This window comes from Suncus etruscus, chromosome 14, assembly GCF_024139225.1.
Source record: "Suncus etruscus isolate mSunEtr1 chromosome 14, mSunEtr1.pri.cur, whole genome shotgun sequence".
In the NCBI taxonomy this organism is placed as follows: domain Eukaryota; kingdom Metazoa; phylum Chordata; class Mammalia; order Eulipotyphla; family Soricidae; genus Suncus; species Suncus etruscus.
This window is the reverse complement of record NC_064861.1, coordinates 23,200,111-23,221,689: the sequence shown is the minus strand read 5'-3', so window position 1 is coordinate 23,221,689 and position 21,579 is coordinate 23,200,111. Positions and strand designations below refer to the sequence as shown.

At 44.5% G+C, this 21,579-nt stretch overlaps 1 protein-coding gene across 1 annotated transcript in view; it reads left to right on the top strand.

The window, feature by feature from the left end:
- Positions 1-129: 129 nt before the first annotated feature.
- RNF14 (ring finger protein 14) overlaps positions 130-21,579 on the top strand; it is a 29,493-nt gene continuing 8,043 nt past the window's right edge. The window contains 9 exon segments of the mRNA XM_049786982.1: positions 130-260; positions 3,226-3,397; positions 6,696-6,865; positions 8,487-8,638; positions 12,335-12,559; positions 12,561-12,596; positions 12,598-12,871; positions 14,232-14,239; positions 15,501-15,720. Of these exon segments, the coding sequence (XP_049642939.1) occupies positions 6,712-6,865; positions 8,487-8,638; positions 12,335-12,559; positions 12,561-12,596; positions 12,598-12,871; positions 14,232-14,239; positions 15,501-15,720 (1,069 nt within the window). The 5' untranslated portion in view covers positions 130-260; positions 3,226-3,397; positions 6,696-6,711.

Here is a 21,579-nt window from a genome sequence, read left to right as displayed (position 1 = left end):
GTTGGGTGTGACGCCCAAAGTTAAAAAAAAGACAACGGAAAGGCAAAGCATTCTAGGGGCGATCTCGGCTGCACCTCCGCCTCTGGCCGGCAGGGGGAAGCCGCGGGGCGGGGCGGAGCGGGCCGGTCGGGTCACGGCGCATGCGCAGAGCCGCCCGACCGCTCGGGGCGACCCGCCCGGCTCAGCTGACAGCTCGGGGCACGGAAGAGGTGGCGCGCGCGGAGCCTGCGGGGCGTCTCGGGCTGGGCCGGCGGGCGTCGGTGAGGGGACCCCGGGAACGGGCGGAGGGCGGAACTTTCGGGCTGGGCACGGAGGGGCGGCCGGAAGGTACGGCGGGGACCCCGCTCCGGGCTCGCGAGCCGCAGCAGGACAGCCGGGCCGAGCCGAAGCCCCCGAAACCCGGGACGGCTGAGACCCCCAATCGAGCTGCTCGGAGGGCCAGGGCAGGCCGGGCCTGCTTCTTGGAGGCACCCCGGCTCCCCTCACCCGCACATGCGATCGGGGGATCCCCTGACCCCGGGTTTAGGTGAGTCGCGCGGCGCGAGGTGAGGGGCGGCCGCCAGGACGTGCCGAGCCTAGAACCCGCGTCCGGGCCCGCGCTGCAAGGCCTGCAGGGACGAGCTGGCGTTTCCCAGGCCCGGGGATCCCGGGGGCGGGCGCTGGCCTGTCGGGGAGCCGCTTCCGGTTCGCACGAGCTCCCCTGCGGCTTGAACCCGTGTCCCGGGGCCCGAGTGGCTGCGGGGCCTGCTCCCCTTTTCTGCGCCCACGTCCAGCTTGAGTTCTGGACTGGGGTGGGCTGAGTCCGTCCAGAGGACTTAGTGGCGTGACCTTGGGATAGAAGGAGAAACTTAAAGTCTGTTTTTCTTTTCTTTTTTGGGGTATGGGGCGGCACTTAGGGGTGACTCCTGGCTCTACTCTCAGAAATCGCTCCTGGCAGGCTCGGGGAACCATAGGGTGCCGGGATTCGAACCACCATCCATCCCGGGTCGGCTGGGTGCAAGGCAAACTCCCTTCCGCTGTGCTATCTCTCCGGCCTCCCCAAGGTCCGTATTTCTTATCTGTGTAATAGCAGTGTGCTCTAGCAGGGGGTGGGACTTGGGGTGCTGGAATCTTTCTGCTTGACCCACAGTTGAGAGTTCTCAGTAAGATTGCCGGTTTTTTTTTTTTTTTTTTTTTTTTTTTTGCTCTTCTTTGCAAGACCCAGCAGCTGTGGCCCAGCCTTCACTGAACTTTCTTGGGCTTCTTCTGGGTTCTTACCACCCTGCTTGCGGTTCCCCTTTCAGTTCTGATTTTCCCAGTATCTTAACACAAGGCCCATCATCCACACAGGTACAAAAGACTTGTTCCACGCCTTTAAGTAAATTAAAGGGAAATGAGAGGAGAGGAAGTGTAAGTTCCGATGCATAGTAGTGCCAGGTGGAATGGGAATGTCATAGGAAACTCACCTCCCAAAAGTTTGGTTTTATTTATTTATTTATTTATTTATTTTAAAAAAAAGATAGAAAGAAATACAATGCCTGATTGGAAATATCTCTATGAAACAGGGACTTTGGAGGGTGTTAGGACTGAGCAGGTAGAATCAGGAGGAAATGGAGGCCAGTGACAGGAATGAAGAAATCTGCTCCTTCAGCAGCTTCCTCCAGTGAGGTGGGCTTTGGGGATAATCTGGCTGTGCATTGGATCACTTGGAGGCTTGGGCTGGTGCTGAAGCCCTGATGGAGTCTGGTGTGGGTATTGAGATTTATGTTTTGTTTTGGTAACCATATCTGGCACTGCTGAGGGACCGTGCTGAGGCCTCCTGCATATGAAACATGCATCAAGTATCAGGACCCTGGTGTTGAGATTTTTTTAAAAAAGCTTGGCAGGTGAATTAAATATGCAGTCAAAATGGAGAACACTGACCTAAAACCTGAAACAAAACTCACCTGGGGCCGGAGAGATAGCATGGAGGTAAAGCGTTTGCCTTGCATGCCGAAGGTCAGTGCTTCGAATTCCAGCATCCCATATGGTCCCCTGAGCCTGCCAGGAGCGATTTCTGAGCATAGAGCCAGGAGTAACCCCTGAGTGCTGCCGGGTGTGACCCCAACACCAAACCAAACCAAACAAAAAACTCATCTCTCACAACATTTGCAAGTATTTAAGTAGCAGCCAAAAACATTTAATTCCAGTATTATTGTTTGTGACACTTGGTCAAGTGGTTTGTATTGAAAGGACTAATAAAAGGCCATAGTAAGTACACAATACCTAAAGGATTCTGGGTTTGGTTCTTAGCTTACCAAAGAGTTACATCTAAAAATTTGGTTTTAAAAGTGGCTTAAAAGCAGATAATTAGTTTCATGGTGCTTCAGTACACTCTGTAACTCACCCATCTATGGCCTACTACTCTTTTAACCCTGACAGTTTAAAAACCAAACTCTTTTTTTTTTTTTTTTTTTGGTTTTTGGGCCACACCCTGTGACGCTCAGGGGTTACTCCTGGCTATGCGCTCAGAAGTTGCTCCTGGCTTCTTGGGGGACCATATGAGACGCCGGGGGATTGAACCGAGGTCCGTCCTAGGCTAGCGCAGGCAAGGCAGGCACCTTACCTCCAGCGCCACCGCCCAGCCCCAAAAACCAAACTCTTAAAGCTTTTAGAACCAGAGCTCTGGAGCATGGATGTGTTTGTGTTTTAATTTTAAGCCTTAAGGCTTAAATTAACCTACTGGGGGACAGTCACTGGCAGGATTATCTCATTATCAGGTGAGAGGAAAAAATGGAGAACTGGGAAAAACTGGGAATAGAAGTAAACCCAAGAAGATGTTTGCTCTGTGGCCAGTGTGCAATCTTTTCCAGTAACCTTGGCTTTCCTCTCTTCCTCCCAAGACTGTTGCTGACAGATAAGAAGGCCTCTCTCTGCCAGAGATACAAATGCCCTTTTCACCATGAGGCTCACATGTGGCTGTAGTTTAGGATTGGCTGTGAGTCAGAATGTTTATTTTTTTTTTCACTGCATATTTTTGAGCCACATCTGGCAATGTTCAAGGGTTGCTCCTGGCCCTGCCCTCAAGAATCACTCCTGGTGGCGTTTGGGTGGAATGCCTCAGATTCAACCCCAATTCAGCTACATGCAACATGCAAGGCAAGCACTAGACAGGCTGTGCTATCTCTCCCAATGATTTTTACTTGGAGTTGGAGCTGATGGTAATTCAGGGGGTTCTAACAATTGCCTTTTTCTTTTTTCTTGTAGATGACTGAACTTCTGTAGTGTTTGTAGTATGAGTTCCACACCTTGGCCTCTTACCGAAGGCCAGCAGTCCCATCTCCACTGTCTGGTGAATAAATGGATGTGCGTGAATTTCACACTCTGAACTGAGGCACTACAGTTGTTAATATCCTTTTCCTCTGGTGGTTCTTAACAGGTACTCATTGACCTCAAATAGAACATGTCAGCTTGTCTTTGGAATATTCTGTAGTAGGGCCATTAACTTCTGAAAGGAAAAAAATTTATTTTTGAAATGGCAGCATTTATTATTATTTGTTATTGTTTCTTCAGGTTTGACAATGCTCAGGGGTTACTCCTAGCTTTTTTTTTTTTTTTTTTTTTTTTTGTGGTTTTTGGGTCACACCCGGCAGCGCTCAGGGGTTATTCCTGGCTCCATGCTCAGAAATTCTCCTGGCAGGCACGGGGGACCATATGGGACACCGGGATTCGAACTGATGACCTCCTGCATGAAAGGCAAACACCTTACCTCCATGCTATCTCTCCGGGCCCTTTTTTTTTTTTTTTTTCCCTTCGTGTGTTGTGTGTTTTTGTGTGTGCTGCCAAGGATCAAAATCAAAGGTTTATTTTTTGTTGACTTATTTTCATAGTAGTTAATATGATTTCATAGCAATTTTCACAGGGCCAGGGTTGTTGCTCATTGGTATGTGCTCCCATATGCACAGAATATTCTCAGGCTTTTGAACTATTTCCCTGGCTCTGGGTTGTATCCCTAACATTACAACTTTAAAGTAAAAAAAATGATTTTTCATAGGTTCTCCTTTATTTTTTTATCTTTGTTATTGTTGTTGTTATTATTTTTGGTTTTTATTTTTTGGACCACACAACATGGTATTCAGAGGTTACTCCTGGTTCTACACTTGGGAATCACTCTTGGAAGTGCTCAAGGGAACCATAATGGATGCCAGACATCTAACCTGGGTGGGCCTCATGCAAGGCAAAAACCCTATCACTATCACTCCAGTCCTCTTTATATGCTTTTCCACATTTTTTTTTTTTTTTTTGGTTTTTGGGCCACACCCGTTTGACGCTCAGGGGTTACTCCTGGCTATGCGCTCAGAAATCACCCCAGGCTTGGGGGGACCATATGGGATACCGGGGGATCGAACCGCGGTCTGTCCTACGCTAGCGCTTGCAAGGCAGACACCTTACCTCTAGCGCCACCTTCCCGGCCCCGCTTTTCCACATTTTAATTACAAGGAATTGTGATGTATCTTAGTTTACTGTGTTAAGAAATTCAGGAAAATTGTAATTTTTCCTTCTTATTTTTGGAGGGGAGGGGCTGTGCAGAAGGTTGTTTGGGCCACACTCGGTGGTGCCCGCTATGTAAGAATCAGAATTTGCTTGAGGTGTTGGGATGACAGACAGCAGGGCTTCCAGCTCAGGCTAAAGATCATGAGCACACTGGGAACATGCTCAGTACTTGTAGGATGCTAAAGATTTTTTTTTTATTTTTTTATTTTTGGGTCACACCTGGCAGTGCTCAGGGGTTACTCCTGGCTCCAGGCTCAGTAATCGCTCCTGGCAGGCTCAGGGGACCATATGAGATGCTGGGATTCGAACCAATGACCTTCTGCATGAAAGGCAAAAGCCTTACCTCCATGCTATCTCTCCAGTCCCAAAGCCAAAGATTTGAACACCTCCTAATCTGAAATTTGCAAAACTGTACTCTGAGCTCCTGCTCTGTTCCTTTGTATCCCAATCACTTACATATTATCAGTTCCTGAGGATAGAGCTGTAGTGCAGGGAAGTGGACTTTTGCCTTTCTTTCTTTCTTTCTTTCTTTCTTTCTTTCTTTCTTTCTTTCTTTCTTTCTTTCTTTCTTTCTTTCTTTCTTTCTTTCTTTCTTTCTTTCTTTCTTTCTTTCTTTCTTTCTTTCTTTCTTTCTTTCTTTCTTTCTTTCTTTCTTTCTTTCTTCTTCTTTCTTTCTTTCTTTTTGTGTTTTTTTTTTTTTTTTGTTTTTGGGTCTCACCCGGCAGTGCTCAGGGGTTACTCCTGGCTCCATGCTCAGAAATTGCTCCTGGCAAGCACGGGGGACCATATGGGACGCCGGGATTGGAACCGATGACCTTCTGCATGAAAGGCAAATGCCTTACCTCCATGCTATTTCTCCGGCCCACTTTTGCCTTTCTTGCTGTCAAACCCTGAAACCTCATGTGGTCCCCTAACTGCTTCCAGGAGTGATCTTGAACTCAGAGTTAGTAGTAAGCCCTGAGCACCACCAGGTGTGGCCCTCAAATCAAATAAAATCTAAGATAATAAGTAAAACAAACAAACAAACAAACAAAAAAAAAACCAACCTCTTGGGGCCAGAGTGAATAGTACAGTGTGGAGGGCATTTGCCTTGCACACAGCCTACCTGATTCAATCCTTGGCGTCCCTTATGTTCCTCTGAGCACCACCAGGTGTGGCCCCAAAAATAAAATAGGCAAAAAGTCCTTTTCAGGGCTCGAAGAAATAGCAGTGAGGCGTTTGCCTTGATTCCCGGCACCCTTAGGATTCCCTAGGTTGCCAGGGGCGATTTCTGAGTATAGAGCCAGGAATTACCCTTTAGCACCGATGGGTGTGGCCCAACAACAAATTAGTTAATAAAGTTTTAAAAAAAATACCCTTTCATTTATGCTTATGAAATGTATCAGGTATGCATTGTCAATAAGTCATTTTCCTGAGTTTAATGAACAAGTCAACAATAATTAATGAGAGACCAGAGCAATAACTCAGCAGATAGGATGTTTTCCTTGCCACATGACTGACCTGAGTTTAATCCCCAGCATTTCATATGGTCTCCCAAGGATGCCAAGAAAATTTCTGAGTACAAAGCCAGGAGTGACCTCTGAGCACCCCCTTGTGTGACCCAAAATCAAAGAAACAAACAAAAAAAAAAATTTGGTGATTTATTCTGTGAATTGGTTTTTTTCCCCCTAGTCACATTTAAATGATAATAATTGAAAGCTCTATAACCACCCCCTTTTTTTAAAAAATAATTTTTATTGTGATCAAAGTGAATTATAAGACTTTCAGAGTAATACTTAAGGTACATAGTGACAAAAAATTAGGGCCATTCTCACCACCAGTGTTGTCTTCTCTCCACCCCTGGTCCAGCATGCATCCCATACCTGCCCCCTTTTCCCCTTGGACTAGACTGCTAGTGTAAGAGGTCTCCTTTGTTTATAACTTGCTGGGTATCAATTCTGATGATTTGACTTTGGGTTTGGTGCTTAAGTCTGGTTATTTTTTATAACCACCCTTTTATGAAAAAGGCTGTTAACTTCAGTAAAATTTCTAGAATATTGGATGTACCAGTCACTTTACATCTAGCTGAAAAATATGAGCTGGTTTATATTTTTGGCACTTGTGAGGAAAGTTTTTGTGCCCCTCCACTTTTCCCAAATCTGTGGCCTTTCTATTCTTAACTGGATCTGAATGATTGTCTTTAGCTCCTCAGAAAATTAAATGTCGTCTGAAGACCGAGAAGCTCAGGAGGATGAGTTGCTGGCACTGGCGAGTATTTACGATGGGGATGAGTTCAGAAAAGCAGAGACTGTCCAGGGTGGAGAGACCAGGATCTACTTGGACTTGCCACAGAATTTCAAGATATTTGTGAGCGGTTAGTTGCAGTTCTTCCACACATTTTTCTAAGTAAAGATTCGTCTTGCTGATCCCACGTGATTATCTTCTGGCTTAAGGCATGCATGACAGTGGTCATATTGTGGAATATTTTTGTTATTTGAAAATTGGAATGGTGGGGTTAAGAGTTTCCTATTTGATATTCCGCCTTTTGGATATTTCCTTCATAATCATTTCATGTATCTCAATCGTCTATTGGGTTTTTAGCAGCAAACTTATTGCCTGTTAAATAATGTTAATAAAAGAGAAAATGAAATATTGTGTATGGAAACACTGGGAAAGTCTGCATCATGGGGATGCTTAGTACTGCTTCAACTACCATAACCAAGTGACTGACCTTTTGCTTCAGGGAGAACTAACAGACGAATAAAAAATTTTTATACAGTCACAGAGGACTTTTTTTTTTTTTTTTTTTTTTGGTTTTTGGTTTTTGGGCCACACCCGGTGGTGCTCAGGGTTACTCCTGGCTGTCTGCTCAGAAATAGCTCCTGGCAGGCACGGGGGACCATATGGGACACCGGGATTCGAACCAACCACCTTTGGTCCTGGATCGGCTGCTTGCAAGGCAAACGCCGCTGTTATCTCTCCGGGCCCAGTCACAGAGGACTTTGATTCACATTTTTACAAAATGTTTCTACCCTAAAGGCGTTGAGTAAAGAGAGTGAGCTTGTGGCCCCAGTTGTGGCTCAGTGCCTTGCATGCATGAGACCTGGTTCATTCCTGGGTAACCACTATTGTGTGTAGCCCCTAAAAGCAAAAAGAACATGAAAACAAAACTTCAGACTGAGTGTGACCATTGAAAATGAAACTGGATTGTGAGGGTGTTGACTGTATTGTGCCCTCAAACTTGAGATCATTGTATTGGCATGAAGTCTACCATTTGTAGTTCATGGGTAGTTGGCTACATGCTGTCTGAGTAGGTCATGGCTCTCTGAAATAAGCCTCCTTCCACTATGATAATGATAGCGGGAAATGATCACTGGACAAGTACTGAGTACTAAAAGGAGGTAAAGTGCTGTGAATGATACTCTCTTAGTAACAGAATTGCAAACCACATTGCCTAAAAGGAAAAAAGGTGGAAGAAAAAAGAGAAGAAAAGTATCTGCCATTGAGACAGAATAGAAATAGTGGGGGAAAGGAGGGAAATTGGGGACACTGGTGGCAGGAAATGAACACTGGTAAAGAGATGGGTGCTGGAATATTCTACAAAAGTCAGCCTGTAGCAACTTCTTTTAATTATCACAGTGATTCAATTAAAAAAAAAGACATCTCCTTTTCTCTAGATTAGGTCTTTAATCATGGGCTATGAACAACAAAGGAAAAACATTGTGTGTATTCCTCACTACTCACTTTAGGAATGTACTCAAATGGATACAAGAGTAAGTTGTGTATCTTCACTGTAAGTGTCACTAGTCCACTTTTCAAGGGCTTGCAAGATATTTTTAAGGCGGTAGCTATGAAATTAGAATTAGGGGACAGAAGTGACCTTGGAGGACGGTTTTTAATCCCTTCTGCTAAAGCTCAGTCTTGAGCACTGCTCAGCTGTAAGGACACTCCAGTGCTGACCCATTGATCCTCTCTAATCTTTGTTTTTGGTTCAGGCAACTCAAATGAGTGTTTCCAGAATAGTGGCTTTGAATACACCATTTGCTTTCTGCCTCCACTTGTGCTGAACTTTGAACTGCCACCAGATTATCCATCTTCCTCCCCACCTTCATTCACACTTAGTGGCAAATGGCTGTCACCAACTCAGGTTAGACCCGAAACTTAATTTCTCCTGTTCATTTTCAGAAACTTAAAAACAAAATCATCTTTCATTTATGACTACCCTCGATGATTAGAAATTCTGTGCATGAAGAACAAATGACTTTGATTTCGTAAATTTTCCCCTCTCGCTTTCATGACTTCTAATGTTAATGAATTGAAAATGTTTGTTGTGGTAGGAGGGAGTGGCAATCATTAGTAGGATTCATCATTATGAATTGTGATCAAATAGATTGTTTCTGTTCTTATCTTGCGATTTTCCCATTGAGTCTGCATTGTAATGGAGCCTTTCAGGAGCTCCCATTTTCCTAGATAGTGGGCTTTTAAAATATTTTTGAATCTTAGTTTAATCTCCCTTCCTTAAATGAAGACTTAATTTAGGAGGCTTAGAATTGAGCTAATATAGTTATAATAAACAATTTGCATGAGCAAATTTACTACATACTTTTTATTTTATATATATATATTTTTTTTTGTTTTTGTTTTTGGGCCATACCCGGTGGTGCTCAGGGGTTACTCCTGGCTGTCTGCTCAGAAATAGCTCCTGGCAGGCACGGGGGACCATATGGGACACCGGGATTCGAACCAACCACCTTTGGTCCTGGATCGGCTGCTTGCAAGGCAAATGCTGCTGTGCTATCTCTCCGGGCCCATACTTTTTATTTTTAAAGTCCCATGTCTTTATAATAAATGCCTACTGATCACACACATAGATGTTCTTTACACAGAAATGTGAATGATGCCTTGTAGAGATCTCACCGAGGCTGGAAACTTCTCACGAGCCTTTGTTTTCCCTAAATTGTATAACTGGCCTTTCCTGCCTGGTAAACGACCCAACTTTTGATTGAGACATAAATTGATCTCAAGCTAATATGAAGGATTCTGGGATAGATAATTGATCAATAACAGCCACTTTTCTAGAAGCCATGATGAAGTTTGATGGACAGATGTAGATTAAGACAAAAGCCGTCAGCTGCTTGGCCTCAAAGGCCAGTTTGTCAGCTGCTTCTTTTTTGATCTTATAATTTACGTTCTCTCACCCACCCATCTCACCTTTCCTGTGAGCACACTTTTGTGAAATTGAGCTTGTAGTCTAAATACAAATTTAAACTATGAAAACGGAACAGAGCCTTAAAGAGGATTGCATTTAGACTATCAGTATGAGAGGAAGTGTACCCACGGTAGTGGATTATGTTCTCAAGAATATCAAGATGGCTGACATACATCAGTGATAGTTGACTCAAGTATTTAGATCTCCAAAGTCCTCCAAAGTTCTCAAGAGTTCTTGAGACTCTTTATCCGTACATTGCGTGTGCAGATGCGCATGCTCACACACACACACAGATGAACTGGGAGTGTGGTTGCCATTTCAAGATTATCATCACCTAAACCCCACCTAATGCTGGGTTTTGGGGGTGTGGGGAGAGAAATTTTTTTTTTTTTATATTCTACCACGAAGATTGCAGAAAATGTCCAATTTTTGTGCATATTTGTGACATTTTAATTGATCTCTTAGAGTTATTCATTCTGTTTTTTTCCAATTTTTTTAGTTTTTGTTGATTGCTTGACCCTTATTTCTGTTTTTTGTTTTTGTTTTTGTTTGGGGGCCACACTCGGCGGCTCTCAGAAATCACTCCTGGGTTGCTGGGAATCAAACCCAGGTTCTTCCTGGGTTGGCCGCATGCAAACACCCTACTGCTGTGCTACCTCTCCAGCCCCCTTATTCTTGTTTTTATAAAGTCTACCTGATTATGAGATGGACCCATAAACTTGTCCTTCACTGAATTGGGATTGATAGAAGGGAAGAGTGTTGATTTCTTTGTTACTTTTCTTTCTACCTCCCCACTAGATGTCTGGGTGTGTATACAGACACACAAAGTCTGTTTTTTATTCTTTTCCTCTCTCTTCTTCCCTAGATTCATGTGCAGCCCCTTGCTCTTTCTTTTTTTTTTTTTTTTTTTTGGTTTTTGGGCCACACTCGGTGACGCTCAGGGTTCCTCCTTGCTATGCGCTCAGAAGTCGTTCCTGGCTTGGGGACCATATGGGACGCCGGGGGATCGAACTGCAGTCTGTCCTAGGCTAGCGCTGGCAAGGCAGACACCTTACCTCTAGCACCACCGTACCGCACTTCCCCCTTGCTCCTTTTTGATGTTTTTTTTTTTTTTTTTTTTTTTTTGGTCATTACCCAGCAGTGCTTCAGGGTTTACTCTGCTCTCTGCTCAGGAATTTTTCCTGCAGACCTTTGGGACCATATACAGGGCCAGGGTCCGAACCCAGGTGCCACATTCAAAGCAAACCACTTTCCACTGTACTGTCTCTCCAGCCCACCCACTTGCTGGTTTTCCTCTTGTGCTGCTTTGAGAAGAAAACACAGAAAAGAATGAGTTTTTCACTAGAGTTTGTTGCTCAGTTGATACAGATTTTCCTGTTAGGATTGGTTGCATGGTACAGTGTTTACTGGCTTAACAAAATTTAGAAGCATGATCTTAGAAGCATGACTTTATGAAAAAGTATTAAATTTCAAAATAAAGCTGATCAGTGTTTAAGTCTGCCTGTTTACAATTAGTGACCAACATTACACAGAGCAAGGAATAAAGAATGTGATCTTTTTTCACTCGTCATTTTAAATTTACAAATTTATCTTGCATCTGGAAGGCTTATTTTAGTTTTGAGTGAGGGGGGAGTGTTCCATCATGGTCCTTAGGCCATGTTCAGAAATCACTTAGGACTATATGGTATAGTGGGGATCAAACCTGAGTTATGCCGCATACAAGGCAAACACCCTACCAGCTATATTGTTAATCTCTCTGACCCCGAATAGATCGCTTCTAAGAGGAAAAGACGGAGTGGTTGAAATTTTGGTTTGCTCGCTATAGGAAGTGTAGGCTTTTCTCACGGCAACCAAATCATGTTAAGGGCTTGTAATTTTAATTCATACTTAGGTTTTGGGGTTATTTGTGGGGGTGCGTGGGAGTTACTCCTGAGCTCTGCTCTCAGGAATCCACTCATAAAGGTGCGTAGGGGCATCTCATGGGATGTCGGGGATCCAGCCCGTGTCAGCAATATGCAACCCCTCAAACACTCTATCCAGACCCCTAGGAGGCTTCTGTTTAATCTAGCCTCCATCCCTTCCTAACCAGGATCTGGCATAAACCCAGATCTCCGAGTAAAAGCAAGCTTGCAGATTGAATAATATGGATTCTGTGAGATAGCTCTTTGAGTTCTCAATAGGATTGAAGATTTGAATTAATTTTAAATGTTGGGGCCAGGGAAATGGCCCAATTGGTAGAGCACATACCTTGAATCCTTAAAACCTTAAGTTCAGTCCTTGCCACCACAAAGATCCCCACACACTGCTAGTCCCAAGGCACTGAATCTGCAGAACTCACCCATTGGTGGAAACATTGCTGGTTAACAGTAACCAGTTAAAACTTTATAAGAAAAAGAGGCCCGAGTGTAATTGTACAGCAGGGAGGACTTAACTTGTAGACGGCTGACCCGAGTTCCATCCCTTGCGTCCCATATGGTTCCCTGAGCCCTTACAGGAAAGATTTCTGAGCAAAGAGCCAGAAGTAACCTGTGAACATTCCTGGATTCACCACCACCAACAGTATCTTTGTAGGAAGGTAGGAATTGGAGGTATCATCTTAGCCAACTCAGCAGTATTTCATATGTTTTCTTCTAGCTCTCTGCTCTCTGCAAGCATTTGGACAATCTTTGGAAGAGCATCGTGGCAGTGTGGTCCTGTTTTGCCTGGATGCTGTTTCTTAAGGAGGAAGGAACCCTGGCGTATCTGAATATCGTCTCTCCCTTTGAGCTCAAGATGGATGCTCCGAAAAAAGTGCCAAGAAGGATGACACCAGCCTCTTCCAATGCAGAGCTAGAGTTTGGAGGCGCGGCCTGCTCTGATTGGAGACCAGGAGGAAGTCGTGGATGTGCGAGCAGTTGCAGGATGTGGAATCATTGTCAAGTCTAATCCAGGAATCTTTGGACTTCGATCAAGCTCAGCTAGATAAAAATGCTTCAATAGTAAATTTGTTCCTGTGCAATATCTGTTTCAATGAGAAGCTAGGGAGTGAGTGCATGTACTTCTGGGAGTGCAGGCATGTGTACTGCAAGACTTGTCTAAGGACTACTTTGAAATCCAGATCAAAGGACGGCCAAGTTCACTGCCTCAACTGCCCAGAACCCAAGTGCTCTTCAGTGGCCACTCCTGGTCAGGGTAATTCTTCCTTCTGCTCCTCTTTAGCAAACTCTTAGGAGCTTCCTCTTGCTAGGGGCAGTCGTAGGCCTTCGAGCCAGCCACAACAAGTTTTTACTGGTCTCTATCCAGAATGCTGTGGTTGGGGCCCAAGCTATAGGATAGCAGGGAGGGCATTTGCCTCACAAGTAGCCGGCCTGGATTCAATCCCAGGAATTCCGTCTGGTTTTCCCAAGCCTGCCAGGAGTGTTCACTGAAGTAGAGACCAGGAGTTAGCCCTGAGCACAGCTGGGTGTGGCCTAAGAAAACAAAACATATAAAAAGGAATGCTGTGGTCTACTGTACGTCTGCTTTTACTCTTTTGGGGTTATACCCAGATATACTCAAGGATTCCTCCTGGGGTAATCAGGGGAAATCTTAAGAGGTTCTGAGGATAGAACCCTGGTTAGCAGCTTTCAAGGCATGTGCTTTACCTCCTATATCATCTCTCTGGCCCCATGTTTACTTCTTTTATTTATATATATTTTTTGCCATACCTAGCAGTGCTAGGACTCCATATGGAGTTCTGGGGTCAACCCCAGGTGGACCACATGCAAGGCAAACATTACTCATTTTGGATATTTTTTAAAATATTATCCCTATTGCAGTATAACACATAACCATTTTCAGTGCACCATTTGCTCAGTTTGGACAGCTGTGTAGACCATCCAATTAACATCTCAATATTTGCCACACTTCCAGTTATTTCCACTCTAGGGGATATATATCCTAGAACACAAAAATACAATTCAAAAAATCCCTTCCTCAAACCGATACTCATTGCAGGCTCTTTACAATAGTCAGACTCTGGAAACAACCAAGAGGACTTTCAACAGATGAATAGCTAAAGAAACTGTGGTACATACACATAATGGAATATTATGCAGCAGTCAGGAGAGATGAAGTCATGAAATTTTCCTATACGTGGATGTACATAGAATCTATTATGCTGAGTGAAATTAGTCGGGGAGAGAGATAGACACAGAATAGTCTCACTGATATGTGGGTTTTAAGAAAAATTAAGGGGGCCAGAGTGATAGCATTGAGGGTAGGGCGTTTGCCTTCCATGCAGAAGGACGGTGGTGTTCGAATCCTGGCATCCCAGATGGGTCCTTTGAGCCTACCAGGAGTGATTTCTGAGCATAGAGCCAAGAGTAACCCCTGAGCACTACCGGGTGTGACCCAAAAACCAAAAAAAAAAAGGACATTATTGTAATAATCCCCAGAGACAATAGAGATGAGAGCCGGAAGGACCGGCTCACAATATGAAGCTCACCACAAAGAGTAGTGGTGTAGTTAGGGAAATAACTACACTAACAACTGTCATGATAATCTTAATGAGTGAGAGAAGTAGAATGCCTGTCTCAAATACAGGCAGGGGTTGTGGGAGGAGGGAGATGGGGGAACATTGGTGGTGGGAATGTTGCACTGATGAAGGGGGGTGTTCTTTTTGTGACTGAAATCCAACTACAGTCATGTTTGTAATCATGGTCTTTAAAAAAAGTTTTTTTTTGGGGGGGGCCACACCTGCGGTGGCTCAGGGGTTACTCCTGGCTATCTGCTCAGAAATAGCTCCTGGCAGGCACGGGGGACCATATGGGACACCGGGATTCGAAACCAACCACCTTAGGTCCTGGGTCTGACTGCTTGCAAGGCAAGCGCCACTGTGCTATCTCCTTGGCCCCCTTAAATAAAGATATATAAAAAAAAAATAAATAAATGGGGATCTTTCCAACAACTTCCAAACAGAGTTTTAATGTCACACTTCAGAATTTTTGTTTTGTTTTGTTTTGGGGTCACACCCTGCTGCACTCAGGAGTTACTCCTGGCTTTGTGCTCAGAAGTCGCTCCTAGCAGGCTGGGGACCATATGGGATGTGGGATTCAAACCAGGTCTGTCCGGTGTTGGCCGCATTGCAAGGCAAAGCCTTACCACTGTGCTAATCACTTGGCCCACACTTCAGAAATTTACAGTCATCAAAATGACCCCTTCTTTGGTATTGTTGAAGACTTTTTCTGCACAGTATTTTCATTGAGTTCCAATTGCATTGCAATAAAAATTCTGCAGAGCAATGTAGAGGAACGCCCAAAATAAGTTCTTTTTAAGGGAGACTAATTATAGTTCATATTGTTTCTTATTTCAAGTGCTAGGACAATGTTGGTCAATATATAAAGCAAAAAAGTTCATATAATAAAGATAGTTATAATTAAAAAAATATTTGTTACACTTGGTGAATTTATGTTGTTGTTGCTTTTGTTGTTCTGTCTCCCCAGAAATACTCAGAAGGCCCAGGGCTTTCCTGGTGATTCTTTAGCCCTAGTGCTCCTCAGACCCAGTACCCAGGGGTGCCTGCCCCTTACTTTTTTTGGGTGTGTCCAGCCTCAGGGAACCATCCAGGTGCTAGGAATTGAAACCAGGATTTCTATATAACCACCGTGTGTTCAGCCCTTGCACAATCTCCTCCCTCCCTTGATGTGAAGTTTGGAGCAAGAAAGAGAATTTCTGTTTCTGTGTATCCAGTTCATGCAGCCTTTAAGGCTCCTCCCATGACTGGGGTACTCCTGGATAACTGGTCAGACTCATGCCATGTGTTTCCCTCCAGGTCAAGGAGCTGGTGGATGCAGACTTGTTTGCACGCTACGACCGCCTTCTCCTCCAGTCCACCCTGGACCTGATGGCAGATGTGGTGTACTGCCCCCGCCCTAGCTGCCAGTTGCCCGTCATGCAGGAGCCCGGCTGCACCTTGGGCATTTGCTCCAGCTGCAATTTTGCTTTCTGTATCTTGTGCCGGCTGACCTACCACGGGGTCTCTCCATGTAAGGTGTCTGCCGGTGAGTTGTGAGTCGAACCTACTCTTGCTACTGGCCCTGGCACCTTGGGGGCCAGAGTGCTTCATGCTTAGGTGGTGTTCATTCAAATAGGATGTTTTTGTTGTCTGTTGCTTGCCTAGATTTTGTGCACAGAGCAGGGGATGAAATGGAGTACAGATGGTAAATGGGGAGAAGACAAATCAAACAGGAAGGAAGACAGTGGCAAAGGCTGAGAAAGGAGAAAAACCCTGTGGTGGGACATAAGATGTTTTAAAGAGAAAGGGGCTTGGGTTAGTGTTTTTGTTTGTTTGTTACTGAGGGCAACCAGGGGAGGTCTGGCGAGGCAGAGTGGTTTGAGTAGGATATGGAGGCCAGCCCGGTAACCTGCTGTGCACTGACCATAGAGGAACATAGACCATGAGCAGCCTCACTTGTTTTCCCAGCACATCTGTCTAATTGGTCAGCAAGCACCTTCTCATGGGGCCCCGGGGAGGCTTTGAGGACTCCCTCAGCTCAGCACTTGCAGAAAGTGGGTAGGGGGCTTGTTTTTCATTGCAGGGTGCCAGAGGCTGAGCAGGCACAATTCTGACAAGAAAGGCTTTTCTGGGGACTGGGCTTAATAGGGGACTTAATAGTTGATCTATCATTGTATTGTTTTAATAATTGGACTTACAGCCAACCCCTAGGCCAGGAGTTGTACAGCCTTTAAGACATAAAGTGGGGGCCGGGCGGTGGCGCTAAAGGTAAGGTGCCTGCCTTGCCTGCGCTAGCCTTGGAAGGACACGCGGTTCGATCCCCCGGTGTCCCATATGGTCCCCCAAGCCAGGAGCAACTTCTGAGCGCATAGCCAGGAGTAAACCCCTGAGCATTACCGGTGGTGGCCAAAAATCAAAAAAAAAAAAAAAGACATAAAGTGGAGCTGGAGAGATAGCATAGAGGTAAGGCGTTTGCCTTTCATGCAGAGGACGGTGGTTCGAATCCCGGCGTTCCATATGGTCCCCCGAGTGTGCCAGGGGCGATTTTCTGAGCAGAGAGCCAGGAGTAACCCCTGAGGCGCTAACGGGAGTCGACCAAAAATCAAAAAAAAAAAAAAAAGACATAGCCACTTGAACTCGTTTCCGAAGGAAATAAAAACCTGGGAGCTGGCAAACCTAAGGTAAAAAAAACCCTGGGAGCCGCAAAACCATTGGACATTTAAAACAAATGTATGTACTGCATACATTGTTTCTTAGTTAATGTTATATACAGGATTGTGCAGTTAACTGTGGGTCTGTAGAAAAAAAATGAGCTTATTCACTTACCAATGTAAAACAGATATTTGTGCAAATTTAATAGCCAATTAAAATATTTAAGTGATACCACTTCCCCGCCCCCTGCTATCGACCCTGCTGTTGGCGAGGCAAAGCTTCAAAAGAGCCGCATGCCAGAGCCACGGGTTGTGACCCCTGCCCTAGGCAGAGAGAGGGAGTGAGAGAGTGAGCTGGGGTTGGGACAGAAGCAAGGATTCAGAGAGGGGACCAGGGGAGAGGGAAAGGCAGAAGCTACAAGGTAGCATAAACTAGTTCAGCCAACAGTTTTTCCAGCGAAATTGTCCCTGAGAAATATAGCCAGTGTCCAGGAAAAACAGCCAGCTCTACACACTGCTGGGGGGTTGTAAACTACTCTAAATGAAAAGTTACCAAGGGGTCCTTTTGAACAGATTTCTCCACCCTTTTATGGCAGCATAACCCAAGACAGGGGACCCTGGAGTTGGAGCCTATTAGCCACTTCTGATCTGGAGGGAATTGAGGAACCAGGTTCCTGACTACAGTGCGGACAACAGTGTGATTTTGTTGTTCTCTGAGTCCTGGCCTTGATCCAAATAGCAACCAATAGGGGATTGTCAGGGTGAAATGAACCATGGTGCATGCTACTCAGTTGTTTGTTATACTGATCTGTGAAAGACCATTGAGAAAGGAAGAATTGGGTATCAAAAGCAGTTAGATTTGACAAAGTAATTTTATCAGTCACATTTAATTTAAAAAAGAGTAAGTTGGGCTGGAGAGATAGCATGGAGATAAGGCATTTGCCTTGCTTTCAGAAGGATGGTGGTTCGAACCCCGGCATTCCATATGGTCCCCCAAGCCTGCCAGGAGTGATTTCTGAGTGTAGAGCCAGCAGTAATCCCTGAGTGCTGCTGGGTGTGATCCAAAAACCAAAAAAAAAAAAGAGTAAGTTGGGGTTGGAGTGATAGCACAGCAGGTAGGGCATTTGCCTTATACATAGCCAACTCTGGTTAAATCTCCAGCATCCCAAATGGTCCTCTGAGACCACCAGGAATGATTTCTTAGTGCAGAGCTGGGAGTAATTGCCGGGGGTGGCCCAAAACCAAAGAGAAAAAAATACCCAAAAGAGTAAGTCTTGGAGGGTGCTGGAGTGGTGGTGCAGGCGGTAGGGTATTTGCCTTGCACGCGCTAACCTAGGACGAACTGCGGTTCCATCCCCCAGCTTCCCCAAGCCAGGGATGATTTCTGAGCGTATAGCCAGGAGTAACCCCTGAGTGTCACTGGTGTGGCCAAAAAACCAAAAAAAAGAAAAAAAAAGACACAGGGCCTGGAGAGATAGCACAGCGGTGTTTGCCATGCAAGCAGCCGATCCAGGACCAAAGGTGGTTGGTTTGAATCCCGGTGTCCCATACGGTCCCCCCGTGCCTGTCAGGAGCTATTTCTGAGCAGACAGCCAGGAGTAACCCCTGAGTACCGCCGGGTGTGGCCCAAAAACCAAAAAAAAAAAAAAAAGACACATAAAATAATTAAAACATTATCTTATAATTAGACCAGAGCTTCTACTTCTGTTATTAAGGTATTTGTAAATAAGTCTTGGGGGGGACCAAAAAAAAATATCACAGCAGTAGGGCGTTTGCCTTGCACATGGCCAATGCAGGATGAATGGTGGTTTGATTCCTGGCATCCCAAATGTTCTCCAGAGCTTACCAGGAGCCATTTCTGAGCACAGAGCCAGGAGTAACCCCTTAGTGCCACTGGGTGTGACCCAGAAACAAACAAAACAAAAAAAATTAAGTCTTGGGTACAGTACAAAGGTTAGAATGGAATAGATGGAATCTCATTTGATCCCCTGAGCACCACTGGATGTTACCCCAAACCCCAAAATCTTGTATATTTTGTGTTTTTACTTTCAGAGTTCCTCATAGCTCATGTGGCTGTGTTTTGCTGTTGATCCTTGATAGTGGGTGAGAAAATGATTTTTTCTCATAGCTATTTCGAGAACAATTGGCTAAAACGTGTAAAATACAAAATGATCTTGCGAATGTAATTATTACTATAGTTACTAATTGCTCCTGTTAGCAGAATGCTATTATCGCCAAGCAAGTACCCTGGGAGAAAGCGGAATCCATATTTTCAGTTGCTAGAGCAGAATCTCGGCTGTTAGGAGCATGTTGCAAAGCTACCAGAGTTTGATGGAAACCACGGAGACTAATATGACTTTGTCACTTAAGGGCATTTCACACCTTGGGAAGCAAAAAAAATCAATCAGTCTTGGGGGCCTCAGCAAAACTAGGAACCTCTTTGTTTGTACATTTATATATTTACATCTCCAGATTTATACTAAATGCTGCCACATAGAATATAGGCAGCAGTAGCAATATTATTGTTGTGAAAGCAATTAATGAATCACCTTTGTCCTGGAGATAAGGTGACAGTTTTGTTATTGGTCAATTCCTGTCTCTGCACCCAGTGTTTGGGGGAATCATGTGGGATGTCAGGGATTGAACCCAGGTCAGCAGGCACCTTACACACATTACTATATGGGCCCCAATGACAAATTTTCTTTTTTTTTTTTTTTTTTTTTTTGGTTTTTGGGCCACACCCGGTAACGCTCAGGAGTTACTCCTGGCTATGTGCTCAGAAGTCGCTCCTGGCTTGGGGGACCATATGGGAAACCGGGGGATCAAGCCGCGGTCCGTCCAAGGCTAGCGCAGGCAAGGCAGGCACCTTACCTCTAGCGCCACCGCCCGGCCCATCCCAATGACAATTTTAACCTTAAGATTGCTCTGAAGGTCAGGATCAGAGAAATGCTTTGAGTTATGAGAAGGATAAAAATGACAGGCATATGACCCAATTGTAGAACACCTGACTTGCTTCTGTGGAGCCCTCAGTCATGAAATCTCTGCCATCAGATTGCCACCTGGCCTTGCCTCTAACACTGCTCGGTGTTAACCCAACAACAACGTCACCAGTACAGGCTGGAGGCCCAAGAATATGCTTTGTGGGAGCACCTGCATGTAGGCATGATGTACAGAAAGAGTTCAGTTCCCAGTTTCCACATGTGACTCCATAGCACTGTCACCTGGGAATCCCTGGTGCCACAGACATGTGTCCCATCACCAACACACAGCAGCCCAGCCTGTTTCTCCTGGTCACAGCAACAACAAACACGAAAGGATGGGAAGGTTTTAAAATAATGGTAGGAGCTGGAGCAATAGCACAGCAGGTAGGACATTTGCCTTGCATACAGCTGACCTATTTCAATCCCCAGCATCCCATATGGTCCCCAGGAGCCTGCTAGGAGTAATTTCTGAGCACCGAGCCTGGAATAACCCTTGAGTAGCCCGGGAGTGGCCCCAACCAAAATAAATAAGTAAATAAATAAAAATAGAACTCGTCTTCTGAGCAGAGGTCAGGGAGCTACAGGAATGCAGAGAGGGAGAAAGGACTCCTGTATGAAGGTAAAGAGTAAAAACTGCTTTCAGAAGTTGCATGCTTTATATCAGAGATAGAACCTAAACAATAGGAGCAAAGTAAAGTAATTAAAAAAAAAACAGGGTGCTATTAAGAGAGGCCTTTAATTAATTGAGTTAGAAAATCAAGATGATAGAGTGTGAACAAAAGCCTTTTGTCTACCAACAAAGCCTTGGAAATGACTACTTGCTTTTGGAACTGAGGGGGAGAGCAAGAGATGCCAGCTTGAGTGTCAAGGGGAAGAACTGACAGGAGGAACTTTTCTGTACCTGATTGGGTGGTAAAATTTTTTTCACTGAATTTCTAAAATATTAGGAATGGAATAGTTAGTCTTTCTTGTAAGCCAGAGGGACCTTTGGTAAGTATTATTTATTATCAAATAGGCAGGAGTGGCGAACAAATTCGACACAAAGAGCCAAAATTTTAAATTGTAAGAGTCAGAGCCACACCACGCAATGACCTGCCAAAACAGACAAACACTCACACAAAAGCATATAATTTTAACAATAATCTATTAAACACATATTGCATTTTGCCATTTTGAGTGAGGTAAAAATCCTGTTCGTCACCCCTGAAATAGTGGCTGATACCGACTTAGTGTAATGTAAGGTGTTGTCTCTGGCAAAACAACAAAACCAAAAACAAAGTAAGACTGAGGTTAAAGAAATCGGTCAAAGAGCTTGTGTAAGTTGTGTAAGGTTTCAACCTTAGTGTCTTGTAGAGAAGAGTCATCTATATATTTGTCTACTCCCAGCTGCACAAACACCAATATTATTAAGTCTGAATCAAGGCAAAGATAAATTATTCTACTACCTTTACAAAAACCAACTTTTCTACTTGGTGAGTTCCTTCCTGTTCTTTGTCAGCATGCATGTGTATTTTTGCCTAATTAGACCATAAATAAACACCCTTTTTATCCTTGAGTTCTATAATACATTAATTGGGTTGTCGCCACCCTAATTAAATTTTTAACAACTGAACATTAAGTCTTTAAATGACTCACCACAATTATTCCCCTGGACATTGCCGTTGTTAAATGCATCTCTCTGCATACAACATTCCTTTTCATTATTTCCTTGCGATAAAGTTTTAGGACTAGTATTAGGAACTAGTCAGAGGTTAGGACCCTTTAAGATGGTTT